Source organism: Musca vetustissima, unplaced genomic scaffold (assembly GCF_032173495.1).
Source record: "Musca vetustissima isolate MV318-11 ecotype Yass unplaced genomic scaffold, APGP_CSIRO_Mvet_v1 utg110160, whole genome shotgun sequence".
NCBI lineage: Eukaryota > Metazoa > Arthropoda > Insecta > Diptera > Muscidae > Musca > Musca vetustissima.
The window spans coordinates 22,435-36,383 of NW_026881647.1; the positions used below are offsets into that span (position 1 = coordinate 22,435).

At 35.0% G+C, this 13,949-nt stretch overlaps 1 protein-coding gene across 1 annotated transcript in view; it reads right to left on the reverse strand.

The window, feature by feature from the left end:
• The window catches only part of LOC133327619 (neuronal acetylcholine receptor subunit alpha-7-like), a gene marked incomplete at its 3' end in the record, with an annotated part of 29,224 nt that extends 19,594 nt beyond the window's left edge, over positions 1 to 9,630 (reverse strand). Inside the window, exons 1-3 of the mRNA XM_061536146.1 lie at positions 9,591 to 9,630; positions 3,704 to 3,994; positions 2,538 to 2,613 (exon numbers count right to left, since the gene is read on the reverse strand). Coding sequence (XP_061392130.1) covers positions 2,538 to 2,613; positions 3,704 to 3,982 — 355 coding nt within the window. The remainder of the gene's footprint in view (positions 1 to 2,537; positions 2,614 to 3,703; positions 3,995 to 9,590) is intronic.
• Between the last annotated feature and the right edge of the window lie 4,319 nt (positions 9,631 to 13,949).

The following is a 13,949-nucleotide window of genomic DNA, read 5'->3' on the forward strand; positions in this document are numbered from 1 at the left end:
CCTGCGATATTATAGATTATCATTACTGTACATAAATGAAGTAATAAAAGTCGGACGGGGCCGACTATATGATACCCTTCACCACTTTGGGTACATGCAAGACATGTTAATATCTACAATATCCTGTAGATAAAACGGTCATAGGATCTTTGGAGGACCATTAAGATGCCATTAATCAGGCGAACCAATTGAAAAACCCCATATACATACCATTCTGAAATCAATGAAAAATTGCATGTCAAACGGACAGACTCTGATCCTTTGGTGTACCATTTGTATAAAGTCAAGTCAAATTATGTATGGGAGCTATATATAAACACATGGACTTAATTGAGTAACCGTTGCATACACTGCATACATTTGCCAAATTTCGTGTAACCACCATTTATATAAAATCGAACGAAAATATACATAAGACCTATATCAAAATCTGAACCGATTTCATCTAAATCTAAACTGATTTTCTCCAATTTGAATAAGCTTCATCCTCGGGCCAAATAAGTGAACTGTGCCAAATTTCATCTAAATCAGATCATAAATGCGACCTGTACTTTGTTAACAAAAATATATGGACGGACAGACAGACGGACGGACAGACGACATGCGTAAATGGACTCAGAAAGTGATTCTATGCATATTCTTAAAAGAAACCAAGGGTCTATCTCGATTCCTTTTGCCTGTTACAAAAATATGCACAAAGACATAATACCCTGTACCACAGTGTGGTGAAGGGTGCAAAAAATGTAAAAAATATGGCATTTGGCTTTGTTGCAGTTTTTTATCTCACCCTGTAGTATGGTAAAGAGATCCATTAAAAATAATTTAAAAAATCCATTTATAATTTCGCATCATTTTAAAATATTTTTAAAAAACTGTCCCATACTTGGACCCTCTAAATATCACCCCTGTTTTAGATCCTCAACAAATATTTTTAAACAATTTTATTCCAAATTTTTTTCATTTAAAAATATTTAAAAAAAATATCTCACAATTAAGGAAGTTTTAAAAAAAATTGTCCATCCTTTTGGATCGTTACATTTTTTTTGTTTTTACAAATCAACCAACATTTGGAATCATTAAAAAAGTATTTTCAAAAATGCTTTAAAAATGTTTATATTTCTTTCTTTTCACCCATATTTTGCATACTTAATTTTCAATTCACACATCCTTTTGGATTAAGCTTTTAAAAATATTTTCAAAATTTCACTCACAATTTTGTATCCTTTAAAAATATGTATTTTTTTCTTTAAATCTACCCACAATTTTGGACCATTTAAAAATATTTCTTAAAATTCCCTTCAATTAGAATCTTTTAAAATTTTTGTATTTTTTTTATTTTTTTTCTATTTGTTTGCAAAAATGATAAGTTGTGTTCTCTGCTCTATAATTAACATTGGTGTAATTTAACATGGTGTATGTAACCATTGTCTAGGTGTAAATCAATCTCTATACTCGGTCACATCTACACATTTAAAAGCAACATTAATATTTGTGTATTAACACACTAACATTTAATATAAACAACAATAATAATACAATAACAACAGCAATAATAACAACCATTGCAGAACATTTATGTTTCAAAACAGTGGAAGGTGGCTATAATGAAAAAAATAATATTTTTATTATTATTATTTTTTTTTAATTTTAAAAAAGCGTATTTTTTGTTTTAAACTTATTCAATTTTTTTTAAATTTTAAGTTTATATATACAAAGATTAAAATATTTGTTTATTATTCATTATAACCACGTTCCACTGTAAATTATTTTACTTTTTTTAATTTCTATAGTTTTTTTCTCATATAACACATACACTCACACATCTATATAGGGAAACGTTAACGTGTGTGTGTGTGGGGACACTACAATTTAATTTAATTTTTTTTTTTTGTATTTTTCGGTGAATATTTGTCTTGAAGGTTTTTGTTTTGGGAAGGACTACATTTGGCAACTAAGGACACCACATTCTCTCTAAGGATTGTACTTTGTTTCAAGTTTTTTTTCGGAGTTTTTTCCAATTGTTTCGGTTTTTTTAGAGGGAGCATTTTCTATTTGTTTGCAAATGGGAAAACAGAAACACACATACACTCAAAAAACAAAAACAAAAAAATCAGATTTGTTGTAGGTCTGCTACGAAGGAGTTTTTGTGTGTTCCATTTCAGAGTTTTTTTTTTTTTTTTTTTTTTTTTTTGTATGACATGGTTGTAGTAGTGGTAATGGTGGTTATGACAAGGTACATGAAGTACAACTATCGCTATATACGAGTATAGATGTATTGAAATGAAAGTTAAGGTGGTTATAATAGGAGTATCAGTATTAGTTTTTAGCTGGAGTAGTAGTAGTAGTGGTGGTAGTGATGATGGTTGTGGTGACCATGATTCATTTTGAATTTGTTTTCGGTTTTTTTAAAAGGAAGATTTTTCTTTTACTTTTTTTGAGGGACTGCGTATACTGCCCTCCCCCACCCTCAGGAATTGTTTCCTGCAGTGTGGGTGGGGTGCCAGCATAACGCAAACAAACAAAGATAACCTACTCACCCAGTAGTTCCCACTCGCCGTTGAGCACGTAACTGCTGATATCACCGCCAGTTTCATCTTGTAATTGTAAATCCAGCTGTCGAAACGGACACAGTTGAGATGAGTTGATCAAAACAATTGTTTTTTAAATTTTAATAATCAAAAAATTAAATACACATTTTTGACACTAAAAATTAAATGAAAATAAAAACAGAAGAGGAAAAATATTAAAAGAAAATTAGGAAAGGCAATTCAGCTCCATTCAAAATGTGGATTTTTTTAAAAATATTTTTAGAGGTCTCCACAAGGAATGAATTTTTTCAATAATTTTTTTTTGAAGGTCTACCCAAGGCGTGGACTTTTTAATGAATATTTTTTAGAGGTCTCCACAAGGCGTGGATTTGTTAAAGAACATTTTTTAGAGGTCTCCACAAGGCGTGGATTTGTTAAAGAACATTTTTTAGAGGTCTCTACAAGGCGTGGATTTGTTAAAGAACACTTTTTAGAGGTCTCCACAAGGCGTGGATTTGTTAAAGAACATTTTTTAGAGGTCTCCACAAGGCGTGGATTTGTTAAAGAACATTTTTTAGAGGTCTCCACAAGGCGTGGATTTGTTAAAGAACATTTTTTAGAGGTCTCCACAAGGCGTGGATTTGTTAAAGAACATTTTTTAGAGGTCTCCACAAGGCGTGGATTTGTTAAAGAATATTTTTTAGAGGTAGAGGTTTAGAGGGTCTATTAATCATTATCATTACATAAAGATATTTTTAGAGGGTCTACACAAGGCTTAGATAATTTTAAGACATTTTTTGAGGGTCTATTAATGGTTTGAATTATTTAAAGAAATGCTTAGAGGGTCTACACAAGGCTCAGATTATTTTTCCAAATAAAGTTTTTTAAAAAAACACGCCTCTTGATAGACCTCAAAAATATGGTAGGAGATGGAACTGAATTGCCTTTAAATCTTAAATAAATTCATTTCAAAATAATCTTAAAAATTCAAAATTTAAAAAAAAAACATTAAACAAAAAATCAGGACCACGAAGTACTACTGTACTCCCTGCAGAGTCTTTACATATCCCAGTATTTTTTTTTTTAATTTTTTGTATATTTTTTATTTTTTTCTGGGATATTTTTTTTTTTTGTTTCAACGTCTCTTTGCTTTTGCTATTTTGCTTTTGCCAAACCTGAAATCCATCATATGTCCAACTGCCAAATTTCATTTCGCATCGCTGATCGTCGAACGGAAACCATGTTATGTCGATTTTGCATGTCGACTTGAATATGCCCGGTGGCACATAGAGACATGAACCGTTATTCCGTACCACAACATTCGTTTGATATGTACCATCGAAACCCTCATCGGCACTGTTGTACATCAGCACATCCGGCTTCCATATCCGATGTGGCGGTATGCGTAAATCTTTGATGCCGCCATAGTCTGATGTGTTCCAACGTAAATTCATGTCGTTCCATTCCTGTAGAGAAAAACAGAGAGAGGGAGAAATATGAGATGAGACACACACACATTCATATTTTTAAGGGCCAATAAGGCGTGGATTTATTAAAGAATATTTTTAAGGGCCAACTGAGGCGTGGATTTATTAAAGAATATTTTTAAGGGCCAACTGAGGCGTGGATTTATTAAAGAATATTTTTCAAGGGCCAACTGAGGCGTGGATTTATTAAAGAATATTTTTCAAGGGCCAACTGAGGCGTGGATTTATTAAAGAATATTTTTCAAGGGCCAACTGAGGCGTGGATTTATTAAAGAATATTTTTTTAAGGGCCAACTGAGGCGTGGATTTATTAAAGAATATTTTTCAAGGGCCAACTGAGGCGTGGATTTATTAAAGAATATTTTTCAAGGGCCAACTGAGGCGTGGATTTATTAAAGAATATTTTTCAAGGGCCAACTGAGGCGTGGATTTATTAAAGAATATTTTTCAAGGGCCAACTGAGGCGTGGATTTATTAAAGAATATTTTTCAAGGGCCAACTGAGGCGTGGATTTATTAAAGAATATTTTTCAAGGGCCAACTGAGGCGTGGATTTATTAAAGAATATTTTTCAAGGGCCAACTGAGGCGTGGATTTATTAAAGAATATTTTTCAAGGGCCAACTGAGGCGTGGATTTATTAAAGAATATTTTTCAAGGGCCAACTGAGGCGTGGATTTATTAAAGAATATTTTTCAAGGGCCAACTGAGGCGTGGATTTATTAAAGAATATTTTTCAAGGGCCAACTGAGGCGTGGATTTATTAAAGAATATTTTTCAAGGGCCAACTGAGGCGTGGATTTATTAAAGAATATTTTTCAAGGGCCAACTGAGGCGTGGATTTATTAAAGAATATTTTTCAAGGGCCAACTGAGGCGTGGATTTATTAAAGAATATTTTTCAAGGGCCAACTGAGGCGTGGATTTATTAAAGAATATTTTTCAAGGGCCAACTGAGGCGTGGATTTATTAAAGAATATTTTTCAAGGGCCAACTGAGGCGTGGATTTATTAAAGAATATTTTTCAAGGGCCAACTGAGGCGTGGATTTATTAAAGAATATTTTTCAAGGGCCAACTGAGGCGTGGATTTATTAAAGAATATTTTTCAAGGGCCAACTGAGGCGTGGATTTATTAAAGAATATTTTTCAAGGGCCAACTGAGGCGTGGATTTATTAAAGAATATTTTTCAAGGGCCAACTGAGGCGTGGATTTATTAAAGAATATTTTTCAAGGGCCAACTGAGGCGTGGATTTATTAAAGAATATTTTTCAAGGGCCAACTGAGGCGTGGATTTATTAAAGAATATTTTTCAAGGGCCAACTGAGGCGTGGATTTATTAAAGAATATTTTTAAGGGCCATAAGGCGTGGATTTTTTAAAGAATATTTTTAAGGGCCGATGTTAAAAACCCAGACACATACACACCCGCACGCCCACCGAACATTAACAAAAAAATACCAGGTTCAGGTTTTCATTCGCCTTTTGTCATATTCCCCCATATTATGTGAATGAAGGAGTATCGTTTTGCATGTTTCATACAAATTACCACAAAATGAAGGAGAAAAAGAAAAACATATAAAAATACTGAAATCACAACAAACAGAAAGCAACAACAACCAGAGATGGCCTGTCAGAAACAATGACGTAAATGACATACGTCAGAAACGTCGGAAACCTACCCAAATCCATTAGGTTTTTGACAAAATAGCTATTTCCTTTAATCAATTTGGAAATTACGCATGCTTTACTCAAATCCATAAAAAAATTTGAAAATTTTCTTCTCAAAAAAATTTAGAAATTTTTATCAGTTCTAGCAAGGAATAGTCAGATATATGTAAAAATAATATATATTCTTGAAAATAACCTTATTTGCTGATAATATTGAAATAAACGACGTTTACTACATTTATTACATTTTATACAGGTATATGACGTTTTCGACGTTTACACCTTTTTGACGGTCGAAAACCTAAAAATTCGTCACACGGACCATCCCTGACAACAACAATGGAGGAACTTTTGGGAGTAATGTTCTTTGTTTTTTTTTGCTCCTGAATGATATCGTTAACCCCCTCACGTATTAAAATCATTACCTTATCCTGATATTTTTTTTACATTTAAAATTCAGTGGACTTCGTCCCTGCTTCTTCTTCTCGGGTTTTTTCTGAGTAACTGCTCGAAGTTCAGTAGTCATGGTAATGTTATTTGATCGATATTTCTCGTTTGTTTTCTTTTCTGACAAGGAAGTGAAATATCATTCATATCGAACATACACACATATAAATGAGGATACACAAATGTGAATTAATGGCATATTGATGGCGATGTTTAAATAGGCCGATATGTTTTAAAGAAGGTTTAAATATTTAAAAATTAATCTTTAAAAAATCCACGACTTATATAAGCATTGAAAAAAAATCGTTAAAAAATCCACGACTTATATAGGCCTTGAAAAAAATATTTAAAAAATCCACGACTTATACACTAACATAGCTGGCTTCTGACGGAACTTTCGTTCCATAAACCGAGCTTAAACATTATTTCCAGGCTCGTCGGTCTTTTGCGCAGTTTTTCCAATTTTAATGATCATATTCGGCAATGTTGTCTTCCACTTGATCTTTCCACCTTATTCGTGGACTTCCCCTTCTGCGTGAACCATCAGCTGGTTCGCCTTTATATTCCTTCTGGGCTGGGGAATCTTGATCTATTCTCACAACATGACCTAGCCAACATAGTCGCTTCAGCTCAATACGTCTAATAATGTCGATGTCCGAGAATAGCTGGTACAACTCATGGTTCATTCGACTGCGATATTTACGGTCAACGCAAATCGGCCCATAGATCTTTCAGAGAATTTTTCTCTCAAACACTCCAAGAGCTTCCTCATCTGCTTGCGTAAGTACCCATGCTCCAGATCCGTATAACAACACGGGTAGTATCAGCGTCTTGTGGAGTGTGAGTTTGGTCTAGCGTGAGGTGGCCTTGCCTATGAGTTGCTTAGTCAGACCATAGTAGCATATGTTGGCCAACACTATCCTTCTCCGAATTTCAAAACTGAGGTCATTCGTTTTATTTATGGCCGTACCAAGGAATATAAAATCTTTGACTACCTCGAAGCTGTAGTTCTCAAGTTCCACAGTTGGTCCTAGTTTACTAGACGTCTTGCGCGTTGATACCATCAGCTTGGTCTTCTCGCCGTTTACTACCAGACCCACTTTGGCAGACTCCTTCTCAATTTGTTCAAAGATTATTGTTACCGCTCTCAATGTTGGACCCATTATGTCGATGTCATCGGCGTAGGCGAGTAATTTGTTTGGTGTACAGAGTGCAATGTATGTTCACTTTTGCCTCTCGTATGACCTTTTCCAGCAGGATGTAAAAAAGGTCACACGACAAACTATCACCTTGTCTGAGTCCTCGTTCGGTATTTAAGGGCTCCGAGAGGTCCTTTCCGACTTTAACTGCTGATTTTGTGTCAGTTAGCCAAATTAATTTTGCAGGAATGCCGAACGTAGACATGGATCTATACACCTCTGAACGGATAGGGCTGTCAAATGCGGCTTTATAGTCGACGAATAGATGGAATGTGTCGATGTGTTTTTCGTGGGTTTTTTTCCAGGATTTGGCGCAGAGAGAAAATCTGGTCAGTGGTGGATTTGCCAGGTCTGAAGCCGCATTGGTATGGTCCAATAATGTCATTGACCATTGGCTTCAGTCGTTCACACAGTATGCTGGATAGCACTTTATATGCGATGGGAAGGAGACTTATTCCTCTATAGTTGGCACATATCGTCCTGTCTCCTTTTTTGTGCACGAGATGCTGACGATGCTGGATGCTGAGATTCCAATCATTCGCTGTCTGTATCTGTCACCAGGTTTTCTTCTTTATCTCTACAGGAGGATGTGCCTGCACCAAAGACTGTCCGCAGGGTTGCCCTATACGCTGTTTTTTTCATATCAGTTGCATTACGACACTCCTGATCGTACCGCGGATTTCTTGTTGGTGGTCTGTGGTACCCAAGTCTTGTCTATGCTGCAGTTTGTAGGGAGTGGGCAATTCTCTGCCACTGTGCTTCTATATTATTATCGGACAAGGGGTGCTTTCGTCAAGCAGTTGGGTAAGTTGAGCGGGATAGGCTTCGGCTATCTGTTGTGTTTGCAGCTTTTCGACTTCACATTTCCGTGTTACATTAGCACTATTGCTGCTACATTAAGACGGGTGCGTACCTTGACTGCTACAATGTAGTGGTCGATATTCGCTCCTCGGATCGATCGGACGTCTAAAACACTGGATTAATGCCTCCTATCTATCACAACATGATTGATTTGATTTCTCGTTGAGCGATCGGGAGAAATCCAAGTGGCCTTGTGTATATCGAGATGCTTGAATATGGTGCTGCTAACTACCATGTTGTTTGCTGCCGCGAAGTCAATCAACCTTATGCCGTTGTCTGATGTTTCTTCATGGAGGCTGATTTTGTTCTTTTTTGTTGCTTTTTCATGGTAGGAGGGGTTTTTTCGAGTGTGGGCAACTAACCCGATGCCTCAATCCATTTTTTTATAGTTCTTATGGGTGAACTCGCGGCATATATTAGCTCACTATTTTAATGGATGATGAAAATAGTTACCCCAGGTGACACCGCAGGGATGTCAGTGTCCACAATAGAGATGAAAGAGGGACCAAGATAAGCCTGGACGTCGCCATGTTAAAGCCAATCAAAGCCGTTGCTTGGTATCTATCATCCCCTACGTCAACCTCACGCCTTATATAGGCCTTGGAAAAAAATCGTTAACAAATCTACGCCTTATATAGGCCTTGGAAAAAAAATCGTTAACAAATCTACGCCTTATATAGGCCTTGGAAAAAAAATCGTTAACAAACCTACGCCTTATATAGGCCTTGGAAAAAAATCGTTAACAAATTGACGCCTCTTATAGCTCTCGAAAAAATATTCTTTATATAATCCACGCCTCTTATAGCTCTCGAAAAAATATTCTTTATATAATCCACGCCTCTTATAGCTCTCGAAAAAATATTCTTTATATAATCCACGCCTCTTATAGCTCTCGAAAAAATATTCTTTAACAAATCCACGCCTCTTATAGCCCTCGAAAAAATGTTCTTTAACAAATCCACGCCTCTTATAGCCCTCGAAAAAATATTTATTAAAAATCCACGCCTCTTATAGCCCTCCAAACAATTTTCTTTAAAAATCCACGCCTCGTATAGCCCTCGAAAAAATATTATTTAAAAAATTCACGCCTCTTATAACCCTCGAAAAAATATTTTTTAACAAATTCACGCCTCTCTTTAGCCCTCGAAAAAATATTCTTAAAAAATCCATGCCTCTTATAGCCCCTCAAAAATTTCTTAATAATATACTCCTTAAATATTCTCTAAATATATTTATCAGCCATGTGGCTCACAGAAGTCCTTTCCCAGGACATTTGCCTTACCCAATTAAAATATAATTCTAATTGCTATTGACTTCATCGAATCGAAGTCAAGTCTTTTACATTGATTTACTTAACAAAATTAATTCCAACACTAAATACATGCAATTATCTCCAACTTACCAATTTTAACCAAACATTTGTGACCAGCAATTGATTCTTTTCATCCTGCAAAGAGAAGAGAAAGAGAAAAGATAGAGACGTTATTATAAACTCATTAAATAATCAATTGCAAAGGATATACATCATGAATGAGTGATAATAAAAAGGGATAGCAATTAAATTAATGTAAGTGTGATAAATTTATAGAAATATAGCCGTGTGTGTGTGTGATAATTAACACAGATGTATGCAATAAGACACACACACTCACACACATAGATATATCAGTTTTCATTCAAGTTTTTGTTAACAGTTTATATCCCCCACACACAAAGAAGGTTGTACAGCCACTAAGTTGCTCGGATAGGTCGAAAAGTCTATTTGAATTTGCAGCAGCTACACTGCTGCTGCTACTGCCTCTCCTGCCACACTAGAGTACAGGTAAAGTTCTGGTTTGACCTAATTTCCCGGTTTCCTTTGCTTGATGTTGTTGCTAAGTTGCTAACAGTAAAATCACAAGCCACACAAACACTCACACAGAAACTTATCTGCATACACACTTATCCAAAGTATTTTATCAGAGATTTAAGGATATTGACATACACACACATACACTAACACATATATTGGTATAAGAGTTATTTTTTCTAAAGATAGCTATATTTAGCTTGTGGAATCATGTGGAACATATGTGTACATACATAAATATTTCTTAAACAATATTTTTAAAAAATCCACACCTTATATAGACCCTCTGGAAAATATTTTTAAAAAATTCACTCCTCTTACACCCTTATACCCTTCACCTCACTGTGGTACAGGGTATTATGTCTTTGTGCATATGTTTGTAACAGGCAAAAGGAAACGAGATAGACACATGGTTCCTTTTGAGAATATGCATAGAATCACTTTCTGAGTCGATTTATGCATGTCCGTCCGTCCGTCTGGTCGTCTGTAGATGTTGAATTGTAAGTACATGTCGTATTTATGATCCGATTTGGATGAAATTTGAAATTTGTCACTTATTTGGCCTAATAACGAACCCTATTGAAATTGTTGAAAATCGGTTCAGATTTAGATATAGCTCCCATATATATTATCGTCCGATTTAATGTAAACGGTCCCTATATATCTTTCGATTTGCACGAAACTTGGTACAGGGTAATGAACTAGGTCTAGAATAATGTCTGCCAAATTTGGTGAAAATCGGTTCAGATTTAGATATAGCTCCCATATATAGTTTCGTCCGATTTTATATAAATGGTGCACAAACGCCCCTATATATCTCTCGATTTGCACGAAATTTGGCATAACATACTGAATTAAGCCTAACATGATGTCTTCCAAGTTTCGTAAAAATCGGTTCAGTTTTAAATATAGCTCCCATATATATTTTCGTCCAATTTAAGGTAAATGGTGCACCGATTTGCACGAAATTTAGCGTAGTGTACTGAATTAAGTCTAGAACGATGTGTGTTAAGTTTTGTGAAAATCGGCTCAGATTTGGATATAGCTCCCATATATATTTTCGTCCGATTTGAGGTAAATGGGCCACCAAAGTCCCTCTATATCTTTCGATTTCCACGAAATTTGACACAAAGTACTGAATTATGTCCAGAATGATGTGTGCCAAGTTTCGAGAAAATCGGTTCAGATTTAGATATAGCTCCCATATATAGTTTCGTCCGATTTAAGGTAAATGGTGCACCAAAGTCCCTATATAGCTTTCGATATGCACGAAACTTGGCACAGAGTACTGAATTAGATCCAGAATGTTGTGTGCCAAGTTTCGAGAAAATCGGTTCAGATTTAGATATAGCTCCCATATATAGTTTCGTCCGATTTAAGGTAAATGGTGCACCAAAGTCCCTATATATCATTCGATTGACACGAAATTTGGCATATCGTACTGAATTATGTCTAGAACGATGTGTGTTAAATTTCGTGAAAATCGGTTCAGATTTAAATATAGCTCCCATATATGGTTTCGTCCGATTTAATGTAAATGGTGCACCAAAGTCTCTATATATCTTTTGATTTGCACGACATTTGGCGTAGCGTACTAAAGTCTAGAATGATGTGTATTTTGTTTCCTGAAAATCGGTTCAGATTTAGATATAGCTTCGATTTAGTCTTAATGGTGCACCAAAGTCCCTCCATGTCTTTCGATTTGCACGAATTTTGGTATAGCGTACTGATTTAAGTCTAGAGTGATGCCTGTTAAGTTTCGTTAAAATCGGTAGAGATTGCACGAAATTTGGTACAGCGTAATGAATTGCAGAATGACAATCCATTTTCATTTTATTGGTTCTTTAAAAATACGACGTGTGTTAGGATTAATCTGTTGAATATACCCAAAGTGTTGAAGGGTATCATATAGTCGGCCCCGTCCGACTTTACTACTTTCCTTACTGTTTTTTTTTTTTGTAATATACGCCTCTAAAGGACCCTTGAAAAAATATTCTTTAAAATCGAAACCTTTGATAGATCACTGAAATACATTCTTTAGTATTTCCTTAGGCCCTCAGGACTGTTCTTGACTTTAACGGATTTTCCTCTATATTATGTTAAAATCATTTTTCTTGTTGCTGCGGCTAAACCAGATCCTTTATTTGTACTGCTGCTTTTCGTTTAAGCATCCTTGACTTATGCTACTTGTTCAAGTGTTCGTACACATTGAAATATTAATAAGACCTGAAGCTGGAGTTTTTGCCAGCATAGCACAGGTGTCAGCCATATAAGAAAGCGCACATGTATGTAAGTACAAACATTAATCTTAGACTGCACAGAGGGCACTAATGGAAGGGGTGGTGACAAAAATACAAAACATTGAAAATTCACTGCAAAGTCATGGAGGTAAAGGGATACCATTTTACCTATGTCTTAAAAATTATTGCCGAAAATCTCTAGCCATTGCTCCCATATCGGAAATCTATTTTTGCTCTACGAAGCCTTCAGATTGTTAGCCATTTTTCTTGGAACCCACTGTCTCAAGTCTAAGGATTACAAAATTTCCCACACACACACACAAATATATTTGCACATTTGTATGGCCTTTTTTCCGGTGTCTTCATCACCAGCAGAGAATGATGTGGCGGGTGATAAATGGTTGTTACACATACACACACACCTACACATACATATGAACATATATAAATAGCATTGTGACCAGACATATACATCCACACATGTACACTCACACTCGTGTGTATGGAATGTATCTGCAGGCATATGCGGGAAACAATAAAAAACAGCAAACAGATACACTAACATAACAATTTACATCTACCCGAACATCTGTGTGTGTGTTGGTGTAACACCCACACATGTGCATATGTGTATTTTATGTCGTTATTATTCACCTGTACAGATATACAAGTTGGAATCAAGCAACCACATTAAGTACAGCCTGCAGATTTTTTTTGTAAAAAAATATGTGTGTGTGTGTTTGACACACACATATACACACTTGGAAAAAAGTTGTATGTGTATTTTTGAACTTAAAACGAACACCTGTTTTAAAAACTAAAGTTATTTATCTAATATCCAGGGTATTTACATAAATGGACATATGCAAACATTACATGAGGAGGCAAACACATACATACACATATGTACATATATGTATGTGAGAGTGTGAAGTTACGCACATAACTGGCTTTGTGTAAATATAGGCATTTTCTTTAAAATCATTCTTATATACTTTAATAATTAAAAAATCCACGCCTTATATAGGCCTTGAAAAAAATTTTTTAAAAAATCCACGCCTTATATAGGCTTTGAAAAAAATTATTTAAAAAATCCACGCCTTATATAGGCCTTGAAAAAAATTTTTTAAAAAATCCACGCCTTATATAGGCCTTGAAAAAAATTTTTTAAAAAATCCACGCCTTATATAGGCCTTGGAAAAAATTTTTTAAAAAATCCACGCCTTATATAAGCCTTGGAAAAAACTATTTAAAAAATCCACGCCTTATATAGGCCTTGGAAAAAACTATTAAAAAAATCCACGCCTTATATAAGCCTTGCAAAAATTATTTAAAAAATCCACGCCTTATATAGATGTCGAAAAAAATTATTTAAAAAATCCACGCCTTATATAGATGTCGAAAAAAATGATTTAAAAAATCCACGCCTTATATAGATGTCGAAAAAATTATTTAAAAAATCCACGCCTTATATAGGCCTTCGAAAAAATTATTTAAAAAATCCACGACTTATATAGGCCTTGAAAAAAATTATTTAAAAAATCCACGCCTTATATAGGCCTTGAAAAAAATTATTTAAAAAATCCACGCCTTATATAGGCCTTGAAAAAAATTATTTAAAAAATCCACGCCTTATATAGGCCTTGAAAAAAATTATTTAAAAAATCCACGC